The following is a 16,248-nucleotide window of genomic DNA, read 5'->3' as shown; positions in this document are numbered from 1 at the left end:
GAGAATTGTTTGATGGAGAAAATAGAGAAAACATAGAATACATGAAGCAAGTTCAAAGAGATTAGGAGGAAACTAAAAACTCTATTGAAAGCTGGCATAATAGCTTGAAAGAAACTAAGGATAGATTATCAGAACTGGAGGACAGATTTGTAAGGTGGGAGCATGAAATGAAAAACTTCTTAAAAATAACAAGAAAACAAACAGCAATAATACAAAGACTAAAAGATGATAGGATCTATAACTTCAGAATTAATAACATAAAAGAAGTAGGGACTCAAACAAATTAACTACAAAAGCTATTCACAGAAATAATCCAGGGGAATTTCCCTAATTTAGCAAAGGTAAAGATATTCAGATGTATGAGGCATACATGACCGCAGCCACCTAAAATCCAAACAGAGCTACACCCAGGCACATAATAATGAAAATTCCAGAAATCCAATATAAGAATAGAATATTAAAAGTTGTCAGAGACAAGAAACAAATCACTTACAAGGGAACACCCATCAGAATTACAGCAGACTTGTCGGCACAAACCATCAAATCACAAAGAGCATGGGGGGAAATAATTCAAGCTTTGAAAGATAATAATCTCCAGCAAAGATTGATATATCCTGCACAACTATCCCTGGAAATTGATGGAAAAACAAGGTTCTTCCAGGATAAAGAGGAACTAGGAGAATATGCAACCACCAATTCAACTCTACAGAGAATACTGCAGGATATTCTAAAAAAGAAAAATATGAAGAATCCAGAAATAGCGGCAGAGAGGCCGCAATAAATGGAGCAGAAAACAAAATGAAGAAGACAAACTGACAACTAATGACAGAAAAAGTGCTCAACAGAAATGAGGCAGAGAAGATTGGATGATAGGAACAGCTATTTTGGAGAAAATGATGTCTTAAGAGGTAATACTGATTTAGTATCATCTTGTTTTAAAGTCTCATCAAGCTTTTGTTCTTCTGTCTCCATTGGTCTAAACAGGTTGTATCTTACTGGATTTTATTATATATGATAGTATAAGCAAAAACTTTTATAGACAAGTAGATTATCCATAAACCATGGTTCATTTTCTGTTAGGTGATTCTAAATGCCCTGTAATACTGTCATTCTCTTAAATGGTTTTAAATTTTTGATATATTTGATGTTACAGTATACGAAGTTATACTCAAAGATTTCAAGGAAAGAGACAATATGGTAGCTACTTTTATGTCGGGATTATCTTGTGGTGAAACACTATTTTGCTTAAATGGTTATGCTTTCATCTGCGCTGTTTTGCTGTTATGCCCTCTTTTATCTCAATCTCCATTTTATTATTTACTTTTTTAATTTTTATCCTTTTAATTAAGGGAAAATTAAATAAAAAATAGTAGGATATATTATAGTAACCCACTTTGACTTTCCATTATCTTGATTTAAAGCCCTGTATTGCTCTCACCTTCCTGCTTTGACTGATGTTCCTCTATTCTGTTTTGCTTGATAGTACCAGGTTCAAAAGTTTAGGCAACAGCTGTGAAGATAGTGGGACTCATTATGACACCCACTTTGGTTGACTATTATCTACTTTTGAAGACCTATAATGTCTCCAATGTTTTGGTTTTGTTCTTTACTGTTTTGTTCAATTTTATTATAACTGATGATATAGGCAATTCTATTAGAGATAGCAGGAGGAATCATGGTAACCATTGTTGATCACCTTGTATTATGCTTTTACATTATCTATTATGTCCACCCTTTTGATTTGACTCATTCTCTTCTGTTATGTCACATTTGGTTCTACTCTCTTCCAAAAAAGTAATAAGAACTGTGGGAGCAACAAAACCCAAAATGTGTAATTGTCATTGTACAAAAGAGAGGAAAAGAAAGTGCTCTAAATGATATAACTGCATGTATATTTAAGTGTATAAGTTAGATAATGATATTACTGAGTTTTGTTGGATCATTGAACAGAACTGTTTGCAGTCTCCCTGGTGGAATGTCCACTTTATAAGCTTTAATTTTGTAACTTGAACAATTATTTCTAAGATGACAATATGTAATCTACTAACTAGTGATTTCCTACTGTTTATTTTTTTCTATAAACTTGTATAACGTGTACCCTTTCTCTGCTTTCTTTTCTTTTTATCTTTAAATAAAATTTAAAAAAAGAATATGTTAAAACGATTACTAATTTTAATATTTTTCTCTAATATCATATTGCTATAAATATAATGCATTAAAGTTTAAAAAGAAATAATTCAAAGAAAAATGCTAGAATGAATGTAACAAAGACTTGAAATAAGTGAAGCTGCCTGGTACTTCTAACATCTATGCAATAAGATATGCGTATATTATATCCTGATAGATATAAATTGCTTTTCAATTATAAATAAAAATGTTCTGAACAATGGATTTACTCAACAAATATCTCCCAGCAATGTTTTATTAGGTCATGTTAGCTAGAGTAACAAATAGGTAGTCATTAATACGAAATTTTGACAAATATAATCTTCTCTTTAGCAGCTGGAGTTGCTTGCCATATTAAGTAGGAAATTCTAAATTTATATTGAAAGAAAGAAAAAATTGACTTCATGAAAACCCAGAAAGGACAAGAATGCCACATTAAAACCCAGGCAACACATTCGTATTGATAGCAGATATCATATCCCCATAGACATTCGTGCATATATACAAAAAATGAAAAAAAATAAAGCAACATTAAAAGCAAATAAGGTGTGTATATCAGATTTTATAACTTAGCAAACAGTGAGAAAAAGTACTTAAGGAAGAAGTAAGAAACAATTATCAATACTGAAATGAATTTGAAAAAAATGAAAACAAAGAAAAAGTGCTGGGAAAAAATGAAAAAAAATCTGTAATTTATTATACAAGCAAAATTCAGAAGATAATGACCACCTAATGCTTAAGATAAAATTTTTAAGAATATGAAATTCATAGGCCACAACTTCTACTCAGCAGAAGAGTAGAAACACAAATAAAATCTGATTTGTTAACATTTATATACATACATAATTTCTTGAGAAATTAGTAAAGAGTAGAAGAGAGATAGATTGTTAAATCAACTGATCAGTAGATAAAAATGTATTACAGAAAATACAAAAACAAGTTTAATAAAAATCAAAAAAAGGGAGAGAAAATAAACAAACAGGTAAAAAGACAACAACAACAACAAAAATATATGTTTCTGTATAAATGTGAAAAGCGTCATAGTTAACACTATGGTTTAAATTATCAAGTGTAGAATAAAGACAATTTACTAGCAGGCAAATAACAGCATTGCAACTAAACTGTGTGTGTGTGTGTGTGTGTGTGTGCGTGTATATATATATATATATATATATATATATATATACACACATATAGACACCATTTATCAAAAACCTGAGATTGGAAGTCCCATTTGACCCAGCTATCACTTCTGGGCATATTTCCAGAATAATTGAAAACATCATATCACCATGATATATGTGCACCCATGTTTATAGCAGCACAATTTGTAATAGCCAGCTATCAGAAACAACCTAAATGTCCATCAACTGAGGAATGGATAAAAAGATGTGGTATTTTTTATACAAAACAGTACTATTCAGTTATAAAGAATGATCACATTCAGATATTTATAAATAATGGATGCAACTTGAGACCATACTCATAAGTGAAATAAATCAAACTCATGCATTTATATTTTATATCATCTCCCTAATGTAAGAAAAGAGTATGTAAGATACAAAATGCTCAATAAATACAGTGAATGAATAAGTATCTGCTTAAAGGGTAAAAGTAATATCTCAGGGAAAAGGAGGAAAAAGATAAATAAAAGAAAAAGGAAAATATATATACAATTGTATAAACACACTTAGGATAGCTAAAATGATTGTGCTACAAATTCTATAATGTCTTGGAACAAAACCATTAATATTCATAAGATTGAAACTATTTTTCATGTTAGTGTCTGGTGATCCTAGGAATTCTTGAAGATTGTTACGTAAAATAACAGTCCTAGTTATGCTCCTCCCACATTGCTTTGAAGGCCTACATCATCATTATTTTGGACACTTTGCTACTGTTGTTTGTATATCTTGTTTCATGTTTTTCTAGTAATTTGTTTTGCTTTTACCTCTAATACAGAAAAGATAGGTTTACATCTAGAAGCTTATACATGTGTAGAACTTCTCTTAAACTGTTTACAAGAATCGATTCTGTTACTCATGAAGAAATGAACAGCTACTTTGATGAAAAAGAGTCATTATGTTATCCATTGATAATTCATATCATCATGCTTGTTTACATTGGTTTTATATTGCTTAATTTCAACATACATGAAGCTATGAACAGCTGTTTTGAAGAGAACAAGAAATATTATGGAAGCCATTGTTGATTTTCCTATTGTTTGGTTTTGAAGAACAATAATGCCTTCATCACTGTCTTCTGATCAGTTTGATACTATTTTGTTTTGTATGTATTCATTATGTGTGAATATATGGACAACTATTTAGAAAAAACAAGAGCCATTATTGTAGCCACTGTAGATCTCCTGTTGTCTTGCTTTGTAATCTGTGTCACTGACATTGTTTTCTTCCGATTTGCTTTTTTCTCTTTTGCAATGTTTAGTTTTATCCTCTTCAAAATAACATAAACTATTTATAGGATTTATATTAAACAATATTAACAAATTCTGAATTTCCATGTATGTAGAATATAAACAACTCCAAACTTTCAGTTGCACAAATAGAGATGTATGTAGTACTATACCGAATTATGAATTCACCATATTTTATGATCAAAGTAATTCTCAACAACTGTAAACAGAAGAATCTGCTTATTGAGAGCACTAGCATATAGATATAAATAACAAATAGGTAATTTCTAATTTTAAATACACAGTAATTTTATTAGATTTATATGTAAATGTAATACAAAACAAAATATGTAGAAATAAAAATTTGTGGATATAGTGTACAATAGGTTTTAACTTTATTTTTGGATCTTGGATGTGTTTTGGGGGAAGTTTTGTTTGGTTTTTTTGCTGTTTTGTTCTGTTTTGTTTTTTGCTAAGGATGCAATGCATGACCTCTCACTTGCCAGGCAAGCACTTGTGCTGCTGAACTAAATCCCTGACTCTTTAGTATACAATGTGTAGAAGAAAATTTGTAACTTGAAATTTGTTTTAAAGGCACAAAATCCATGATCATATTAATGAATGCTTTGTGACAGCTTATCCCTTACATTACTATAAAAATATTAAATATATAATTTTACAGCAAGCCACCATATAGGCAGTACCATACTGAAACTTGTTCCTTTGAAATCGTGAGTTAGACTGAAGTTTATTTTCACTAGTTCAAATCACTGTTACTTAGGATCACACTGAAGTTCCCAGCCAAGGCAAAAATTACAAGCACTAAATAAGGAATGGGGTACTGTTTCTATATATCCTACAGAAATGAAAAGGACTGCAAGAAAATATGAAAAACATGATTTTAAAGTTGAAAAGTCTAACAATGTAATGTTTGGAAAAATCGTGGAGAAACTGGAATTCTCACGCATTGTGGGGGAATGATAACATGGCACAATCACTTTTGAAAGCAGTTTACCATATTTATTTTATCATTCTTTTTACTTATATATTCCTTTTTTCTTTACCTTTTTGAGGGTAGAGATTTAATACAAAGCCTTAACACTGAACTATATTTTAGGTTACTCTTTGTCTTTCTCTGCCTCTCTCTCTCTCTCTCTCTCTCTCTCTCTCTCTCTCTCTCTCTCTCTCTGTGTCTCTCTCTCTGTCTCTCTCTGTCTCTCTCGCTCTCTCTGTCTCTCTCTCTCTGTCTCTCTCTCTGTCTCTCTCTGTCTCTCTCTGTCTCTCTCTCTCTGTCTCTCTCTGTCTTTGTCTCTCTCTCTCTGACAAAGCTTTACAAAGTTACAAAGTAGCCTAGGCTGGGTTCAAATTTTGGATCCTCTTTCATCAGCCTCCAAGAGTGGTGGGAACTGGCATTTTAGCAATTTCCTGAAAGGCTAACACAAATTTGAATACCACCAAACAATTGTACTCTTGTCAGATATGGAAAAGTAAAAATGATCTATTTGTGAACAGTCTTTCCTCAAGTCCAGACAGAGACCTAGACCCATTAACAATGTCTCATGCAACTCTGTATCAAAGATCTTCAAAGGAAAGGCCCCAAGGTCAGTGTGGAAGCCGGAAAGTGTGCATCAGCTGGGAGAAGCATCTGTGCCAGCAGGCTGAAACATGCACACTGGAGCCAGGAAGCAAGGCTTGAAATGAAGCCCAGAGCTACCCTGAATAGAACAGCAGCCATTTCTGGAGACAGGGAAGACCCCAGCTCTTCCACCTCTGTCTCTGAAGAAAACAACTGAGTGCAAGAAAGAAATCCCAGTTCTCACAAAGCTTTTTCTGGAAACCAGTAGCATGCAATCCCCCACACCACGTCCTGACTTTTCTTCTTCTATGCACTGGTAACAACCTCGAGTGGGACTTCCACACCCAGAATCACACTGACTCAGTTCAGTTGGGCATCCCTTCTTGAGCTGAGCATTAATCAATCTGTGAAAAACCATAATAAGTGTCATAAAGTAATTGTTCTTTACAACCATAAGCTGGAAATCACTAACATATCCAGTAACTGGTGAATGACCACAGAAATGTGGGATTCCTACACAGTAGAATACTATTTTTTTATAAATAAGAGAAAAATTACCTTTAGAATGATGAGTTGATGCAGACAGAGCAAAATTTAATGAAGGTAAGTTTAGGCACAAGATAAAGTTACCAAGGTTGTGCCTCCATAATGCAAAGTTTTCAAGAAAGCTCCATATCCTAAATTTCCAACACATCTCAATAGTACTATCATGTAATTAATCTACTGATGAGGTTATAATCCTCATGGCTGAATCACTTTCCACAATCCTATCAGCTTGTAGCCAAGACCCTAGTACATGACAATTTAAGGACATTTTAAAACATAAAATGGTTAAGTATATCATATAAATTTTGGCTTTCTAAAATTTCTTCTTATTTTTCAAAGGAGCAGAAGCACACGAATGGAGGTTTTCCTGTGTATTGTACTTTCCTAACTTTATATTAATTTTTAGACTGTCTATATTTATATAATACTACACCTGTTTGTAATTCTCTTTCATTTAATTCATGCAAAAAATATGTATGCCATAGAAACTAGTAAGGCTTACTTAGTCAGCATTTTTATCACAACCCAAATAATATACATGTAAAACTAAGTAAATTTTTTGAATGGAAAAGAAACTAGTGACTAAGAGGGATCACAATGTATATGTCTGATGTGCTGAAATATTCTGTTATTTGATACTGGACTTACAGATTGCTCATTTCTGAAATTAATGGAGTGATGTGTTTGTATCTCTGCAGCTTTCTATGCATTTAATATAATTGACAGTGCTGTTAATTAATTTACTGTAGCTCAACTATCACATATTTTAACTGTATTTTTCCATTCAAGATGTTACATCTGATACTATTTCCTTATACACTTTTTATGTATAAGGTCTAAAAATTAATATTCTATAATTTAGATGTATAATATTTAGCAGTTTTAGACCTAATTTTCAAATATCTCCTGGATAGTAAAGTGAATATGAAAAATCAGTGGAAAATAGGTGAATTGATGTTTTCAAACACTCAACTAACTTATAATAAATGAGTAGAAGTCCTCAAAAGTGTTCATGATTTAGCCTATAGGAACTACTAATGTGTTTAGCTACATGGTACAGTTTGATTCAAGTTGCAGATGAGATAGAGTTTCCTAAAATTTTGGCATTAAATCAGAGATGTTATCTTGCTTTATCCAGGTTGGCCCACTGCATTCCCAAGTCGTCTTAAAGTTGGAAGGAGGAAAAGAGGAAGTAAGAGTGACAGAGACTAAATGACACTGCGCTGCTGACTTTCAAGGTGGAAGAAAGGACACAGGAATCAGGGAGCTGGAAGAATCCAGGAAGGAGGTTTTCTTAGAAAATTTTTACAAATAACGGTGAATTCTAATATGATTTTGTCCTAATGAGATTTCTTTTGACCTCTACAATGGCAAGGTACTAAATTTGAATAATTTCAGCCACTAAGTTTGTGGTGATTTCTTGCAGCATCTGTGGGAAAGTATTAGAAGAATTTTAGCATCTTGAAAACTTTCAGAGGCATGAGCATATTCCTCCTTCTATCCAGGTTCTATATGTTTGACTCATTTCCTCTGACAACCATAGATAGAGGGAGTGTGACCAAGGGGTTTGATATTTTGAATGTTGTATGCAAAAAAAATGATTTAAAGTTCTGAATGGAACATTAAAAATGCAAGGGTGAATGGAAAGAGAAATTAGGAACAGAATATGAAAAAAACAAGGAAGTATATGGTCAAGAATATATAGTAAAGCCATCATTCATGATTCCTTCTGCTCTTGAAGAATTTTTCTGGTGAACAGAATGTTTGGCAAAATTTTGCTTCCTCCTACAAACTGTATATCAGATGGATGATGCATCAGGTGGTAAGCATGAAGCCAGGTATTCTTTGCCAGAATCATGGAATAAATTGAATTCATAAATCAAGGTATCACTGTACTCAGTCGCAGTCAAGAAAAGAAAGAGTTAAAGATAAGATAATTTCTTATCCAAAATCCAGCCCATCCATTGATATAGCACAGTGGCACTATGACTCCTGGCAAGCCAGAGGTCATGAGTGTGATTCTCAGTTTAAAAAGGTTCTATTTCAATGCACCAAGCATTCAAGGAATGTAATTAGTGTGTACTGAAAACATGTGGTACTAAAATGGCAAAAGTAAAATCATAAAAAATTTAGTCCAGAAATGAAGTTTGTCCCATCTTTTTGCACATAAATTGGCATAGCAACAGTTAGACTGAAAAGCACAGGGGTCCACTTGAATAACTGAATCCTTCCTATTGCAGCAATTCAAAAGAGAACAATTGAATTCAATCAGTAACATGAATATTGACACTTTACTATCTAATATTAGCTACATGTAATATGCTCAAGAGAAATTTTGAGATTCTAAATGATTATGTCCATTTGCTAACTTGTTTAAGGTTACAATTACGATCTTGGAATTTATTGTTTCCACTGTATGTGTTTGTTTAGTAGTGCATTTTTTAATTGAGCAATAATTGAAAATTAAAGCTTATTGCTATGTCTGTGATTTGGTGCTGACTGTGGAGGAAGACTTTGGGGAACAGATTTCCCCAAAGTCATTAACTAGTTGTTTCATGCTCTTTAAATATACTACATGAGAATTGGAAAAGAAAAAGAGCATTTATTATAAACATATTGTGATTCAGCATAATTCAGGATTTGAGAGAATTAAGGAACAAACAATCCTGGTTTCTACCAGCCTTAACTCCGGGTTCAAAGATTTCCATGTAGAAATTATTCACAAAGCAACTTCACAGATGTCAATCAATTCATTACCTAAAGAGGATACGAAAAAGATAAAGCAAATTCAAGCCCTGGAAAGATACTGGTAAGATTTGGTTTTCTTTGAAAATTACTACTAGAAAATGCTTGCAGAAAATGAGGAATTCTTTACTAAATTTAGTATGCCTGTGATAAAATCACTATATATTGTTTTCTAAAGAAAGTCCAAATAGAATTATAGCCTGAAGAAATGTTTCTATATGTGTATGTGAGATAAGGTAGCATAAATCCAAATAAGACAGAGCCAAATATTTCAAAAGGTATTGAAATACCATTATTCTGAAATGCTCAAAAAAGCAGGTTGGGAGCTTTGAGTTGTGTCTTAGTTTAAAGTTTTTACTGGATTCTGATATTTTGGAGAGGAAAGGAATCACTCCCAGGTTTGTGTGTAAATGTTCCTGTTTTAGAAGAAAACCGAGAAATTTGCCTAATAATTGCTGAAAACTTCTATGGTTTGAGCTCCTTTCTGCTGAAGGGCTCTCTCGGTGGAGAAATACATTTTATGTCAGTAGCAAAATCAAAAGAAAAACACATAGAATCAGATGGCTGTGCTTGAATCTGAATCTGAATTACATTTTAGCTGTTGCTATGGCTACCACTATTATTACTATTATTCTATAATGTACAAATCAGGGAGACCTGGAGAGACTTCTGAACCAGCTCCAATATACAGAGCTGATAAACCCCAGCTTGATAGTTTCTCTAAAGCTAGAAGTGCCTGGCACAATGATGCTGGAAAGGGCTAGCTGAGAGCACAGTGTTCAGTGGTAGCAAGCCATAAACTCAGTAGGAATGTGTTCTCAGGTGCATGACCTGCAACCAGAAAGATTGTTTCTATTTGGCCTCACTTGTGAACACTGAAATATTTTTAATCATAACTATTCCACATGCACTTTTCCCTAACACATTCTAGTAAAGAGCCTAAAATGCCACTAAAGGTTCATGCATTTAAACAAAATATTTTAACTTTCCTAAACTCATTCTAATTATCATTTAGCAACAATATCTCTTGAAATACTGAATTCATCCAAACTGAAGGACTAACAGAGCTAGAAACTAGAAACATTTGGATGAATGAAGAAATGTTAGCATCAAAGTGGAAAATGTTTTTTATCTTTTTATTTACTTTTTCTTTGTTTCAATTAACAAATAAATCTTGAACTATCTAGTCAAATTGATTTTTGAGAAATCTGAAAGAAATCTGAATTTATAGATGGAAAAATTGCCGAATTTCAACTCCTTTCACTTAAATCAAATAAGGCTGGTTTCATATACATTCCTTAAAAACATTGCCCCATTTTTTCTAATTTGTGATTCTAGATCAGGATGTTGTCTGTTCTATACTTTAAAAAGTGATTAATTTTCATGAAAGAGATATCTATTAACAAGATGATAGCAAAATTGAAACTCTGTCCTTTCTCAAATGACAGGAACTGCACAAAGCATCATGATTTCTGAACCAGGATTATGGAAATTTGGTCTTTTTATGCTACCTTGTGTCACATTTTGATAGCAATGTGACCAGTTGAATAGTTGCACATTCAGTTGCACAAGATCTGAGTTTCCTAGGAAGTGAACACACAGAGATGCCCCAGCATCGACTGCTTGAGGACCTGTGAGTGAATGTGTTGCCTGGCAATGGCAGCACTCAGAAGGGAAAATGTTTCCTGTTCTACATCAGAGATAAGGCAGGCATTCCTGGGTGGATAAGCATCACTGTATCGCTGCAAATGAAAAATATTGCAAAATTAAGCAGAAAGCCTTATACAAAATGCAAAGGAAGTAATTAAAAAAAAAACGATGAGTAAACCTTAAAAAGTAAAAAAGCGGAAATATTTTAATAAGATGTGAGATTCCAAGAATTTTCTGTATCTCTCTGTACTTCCTACCTGAAGTGAAAAAAATAGATATAATATTGAAGTAAGAGTGTCAAAATAGGTGTATAGTCAATTTTTAAGTATGCATGCCAGTGAACAGTAAGCCCTCATTTTTCTAATGACAACTACTGCAAATATTTATTTGTTCCTGAATTAGAAATCAATGAGAACACCATTTTCTATTTGTCTTTCAGGTGATTTTTATTGTCCTTTGTGAACATGGCCTCATGGACTCATTCCACAAAAAAATTAAACAACATAACTGAATTCATTTTCCGGGGTCTTTCTCAGAACCCAGAGATTGAGCGAGTTTGTTTTGTGGTATTTTTATTTTTCTATATAGTCATCCTCCTGGGGAACTTCCTTATCATGGTGACAGTTTGCCAAGGAAACCTGTTTAAGACTCCTATGTATTTCTTTCTCAACTTCTTGTCTTTTGTAGACATTTGTTACTCTTCAGTCACAGCACCCAAAATGATAATTGACTTCTTAGCAAACAGCAAAACTATCTCTTATGTTGGATGCATGTTGCAGCTCTTTTGGGAACATTTCATTGGATGCACTGAGATCTTCATCCTCACTGTTATGGCCTATGATCAATATGTGGCCATCTGCAAACCCCTACACTATATGACCATCATGGACCGGGAGAGATGTAGTAAAATGCTGCTGGGGACATGGGTGGGTGGATTTTTGCACTCCATTATCCAAGTGGCTCTCGTAGTTCAACTGCCCTTCTGTGGATCCAATGAGATTGATCACTACTTTTGTGATATTCACCCTATACTGAAGCTGGCCTGCTCAGATACCTATGCTGTTGGTGTTGTTGTGACAGCCAACAGTGGTACCATCACCTTGGTGAGTTTTGTTATCTTGCTCATATCCTACACCATCATCCTGGTGTCTCTGCGGAAGCAGTCAGCAGAAGGCAGACGAAAAGCGCTCTCCACCTGTGGTTCCCACATTGCGGTGGTCATCATTTTTTTTGGTCCCTGTACTTTTATGTACATGAGGCCTGACACTACTTTTGCTGAGGATAAGATGGTGGTCATATTTTACACCATCGTCACTCCCATGTTAAACCCTCTGATTTATACCTTGAGGAATGCAGAAATGAAGAATGCAATGAAGAAAATGTGGAGCAGGAAAATTTTCTGGGATGCCAATAACAAATAGTTGAAAGTAATACTTAAACCTGGAAGATGTTATATGCTTTTAGTCTTGTTAATTCTTCTGTACAGTGAGGAGATAGCAAAACGTCACAAATTTGGAGGCAAACAATTGAGACAATCATATATTCTACAGAAGTGAGGTATGGTCATTACTATCCTAAGTATTGTACTTTTTATAATCAGGTAATTTCCAGAAATATATACAAAAGAGAAAACATCATTATCAGAATCTTTAGCATAATTGCTCTCAGTGTCACTATTTTTTTCCTCCTCCTCTTACTCTCTCACCGTGTTTCTTTAAAATGCAGTTGTTCTGTGGAGTAATCAAAACTGTTCTAGGGTTTTGAACTATAAGTAGTGCAGACTGGGCATTCAATGTTTGCATATGATATGAAAATTATAATACTTGGAAAGCACACCAAGCCAATATATTCTTATAAAAGCATTTAAAACACAGGGAAAGCTAATTTAGAAGATTCAAATGTGAGCCAATATGAGGAAAGAGATAGAGTGAAAGAGATAGAGCTAGCTTAAAACACAAAAGATGAGTTTTTATCTCTGATGCTAGATAGGTGGTATTCATAGTCTTTATACAAACATGAACAAAATGGATGAACAATCAGTAAAATGCTCCTTTATACTGTAACATGTCCTTAGTATTCTTTTCATTCTGGAGAAATATTTTATTTTGTACACTGATATTTCCCAGTATTAAAAACCTCAAACAAAATTCCTTTTTTTTTTAATACAAAATGAGGTCCGAGGATTTAACTCAGTGACATAAGCAACTCCCTGGCAAGCATGACATCATGAATTCTATCCCAAGTACCAAAAATAAAATAAATAAATAAATAAATCATACATGTCACTGGCTGCATCTGCCATTATTTCATTTCTCTTTCCAGAAATCCAATTACTATGCTAAAATCTATTTCTCAGTTTATGATTGCAGTAGAATATAAACATTAATCCAGGAAACATTAATCAAGGAAAGAACTTACTTAAAAGATGCATGATGTTGATGCATCCATTGTTAAAATGTAAAAAAATTAAAAAGCCAAAGGCATCTTGATTAGAAATTACAACTACTATATGAGTCTTGTCCTGGAACCACACAAATTTATGTTGATTTTCACAGTTTAGATTTACATTTGCTCTGAGTCCCCCTTTTTTTTACTTTTAAAACAAGCACTGGGTCAATTTTTTTATATAAAATTGGCATATTATTAGATTCACCTTGATTTTTTTCACAGACAACAGGACATGGTCTAAAAGGTTGATTTTTAGATTAATTCACTATTGGTACAATTTAGATATACATCAGTATCACACTCAGCATGGGGAATTCTTGCCTGTACATGATATATCTTGATTCTTCCTTTATTCCCATTCTGCTGCCCACCAATCCCCTTTCTCCTCTTACTTACAAAACCTTTATTTCCGTTTTATTCTTTTTTTTCTCAAGATTCATATCAGTTTAGGCTACCGTTAAAGGATATGCAAAAAGATGTATTCTAAACAAGATACTTTGAAATTTGTATAGAGTCAGTAGCATACCTGGAAAAGTGAGCTTGGAGACTGGGACTTTTTTGCAGTACTGGGTATTTTAAAAACATGTTTACTAGAGTATGTCTTTAACACATAATATTTACACCCACCCTGTGGAAGAGGCACAGGTCATGTTCATTTTTCTTCTCCTTTCCCTGAACACTCCTCTCCTTTTTCCTAAGAACTCTCTTTTATCTCCATAGATTCCACACTCTTGTTGCCTGCCATTTCTTTTTGCGTAACTAATTTATATTTTGTGTTCCACATATTAGAGAAACCCTGCAATCCTTACCTTCTTGCCTGATTTATTTTACTTAGCAGTGTGAGTTTGAACTCACACAGATGAACATCCTTAGAGCTTTTATTTTTTGTTGTGAAGTCAGGTCTCTCGAAGTTGCTGAATTGTCCAGCTTAGGCTCAAACTTGCAATCCTCTTGCCTCTACCATCCATAGTTCTGGGATTACAGTCACGCAGCATCATGCCTGGCTCCGTGATTTTTGATAATCTTAAAACATAAGAGCTCTAGAAGTAATCGACATCCAGAAGGATATTGGAAAGAGAAGAGAAAGAACTCAGACTCTCCCACTTTTATTGAGCATAGTTCTGATCAACAGCATTTCCCCAGTCACACAGGACCTCAAACCTGATCAACTTTTAGACTTACTGAGACAAATTACCACATGACACACTAGTTCTTCATTGCTCTTCTCATTTTCAAGTTCAAAGAAAATCTTTTACTTAACAATGAATAAAAATGAAATTTCTTTGAATAATTATATTTCTACCCCTGAAATAATTATAAAATATTAGAATTGCTTTTCTATACAATTTCAATCAAATATGTAGGCATTACTTTATATTATGCCATGTTATTCCTGTTTTCTCTAACATTTTTTAGGAAATTAAAATATCTATCACTTATTGGGGCTCTAGAATTTAACTACATTTCAACTGCCTGATTGGAGATGCTTCATTTAGCCATCGTTCTGACGTGTCTAGTTGTTGTTGTTGATATTTTGAGGCAGGGTTTCACTATAAGGGTGTGGTTGGCCTTAAACTCATTTTATAATCCAAGCTGGCTTTGGAATCACAGCAATCCTCCTGTCTAAGCCTCCTGAGTGCTGAGATTACAGGCTTGCAACACCGCACCATGCTATGTTTCTAGTTCTTATAGAGTTACAGATTAGTAATATAATCCAACCAGCAAAGGGTGAGCAACATAGCTCTTTGTGCATGAAAAAATTAAATGTTAATTTGAATTTTGTGCCTATATAGACATCTTGACTTAAGACCACCCAAAGCCAGGCTAGATGAGATGAGCTAAAGTTTACACAAAGAAACATGAATTAAAATTCAATGTGTCTCTTATTATCCATGAGTTTTACAATCACTTGGAACTTTTATTACTACTACTACTACTAATTTGTGGTGTTAAGGGTAACCATGCCTGCACAATCTGTTTTACTTATCTCTTGTGGGTGTTTGTTAAAGGCAGTGTAAAAATCTACATGCTAGTCATGTTCAAACAGACTGAGAGATGGTCTACCGTCTTTTAGGAGAAAGACAATAACAAATAAGCAAAATTAACTTGGTAATAAGAGTCACTATATATATACACACACACACACATATATACGCACCAAAGTTAGACAACTGCCATAAAGCCACACAATTTCCTTTTGTCTTCAATTTTCTGACCAGTTGGTTGGTAATCATCTCCAGATGAATGCAAAAGCAGGAACCTGACTTCATCTATCGTTGTCTTCTTATTCCATTTTTCACGTACATCATCAATTTTCTTTCTTTCTATGTTCCTAAATTTTAAAATCAAAATGTACTATGTTTACCTCTTCTTAAAAGAAACAAATATTCTAGTGTTAAAGTATTTATCACACTGTGATAAATTTATCTCCTACCTTTATGCTCCTGTCCTGTTACACAGGAGTAAGTGAGAGTTTAAGTGTACACAATTCAGTTATTTGGTGGACACAGCCCTAAAAAAAAAGAAGACAAGCAAGAAAATTGCAATCCTGTGTCTCTCATAATTGAAAAGTTGGGGAACTTTCAACCACGCTCTCAGTCCCAGGTCATCAGATAAATGCCCTAATAATGGGTGGCACTAGACAACCTCCAAGATCCCTTCAATCACTGACACCACCAGTTCCTGTGTAAGAGAAGTCAAAGCC

General features: G+C 33.7%; 1 protein-coding gene across 1 annotated transcript; it reads left to right on the top strand.

The window, feature by feature from the left end:
• The first annotated feature begins 11,560 nt into the window (after positions 1-11,560).
• LOC100715403 (olfactory receptor 4S2) lies at positions 11,561-12,517 on the top strand. Its single transcript, XM_003467819.1, has one exon. It carries the CDS (start codon positions 11,561-11,563, stop codon positions 12,515-12,517), a length of 957 nt encoding a protein of 318 aa, XP_003467867.1.
• Positions 12,518-16,248: the final 3,731 nt, after the last annotated feature.

The sequence above is a fragment of the Cavia porcellus genome, unplaced genomic scaffold (assembly GCF_034190915.1).
Source record: "Cavia porcellus strain 051 isolate PalLab524CR breed Dunkin Hartley unplaced genomic scaffold, mCavPor4.1 scaffold_17, whole genome shotgun sequence".
Taxonomy (NCBI): Eukaryota; Metazoa; Chordata; class Mammalia; order Rodentia; family Caviidae; genus Cavia; species Cavia porcellus.
Note: the sequence above shows the minus strand (reverse complement) of the source record. Positions and strands in the feature narration are given on the sequence as shown.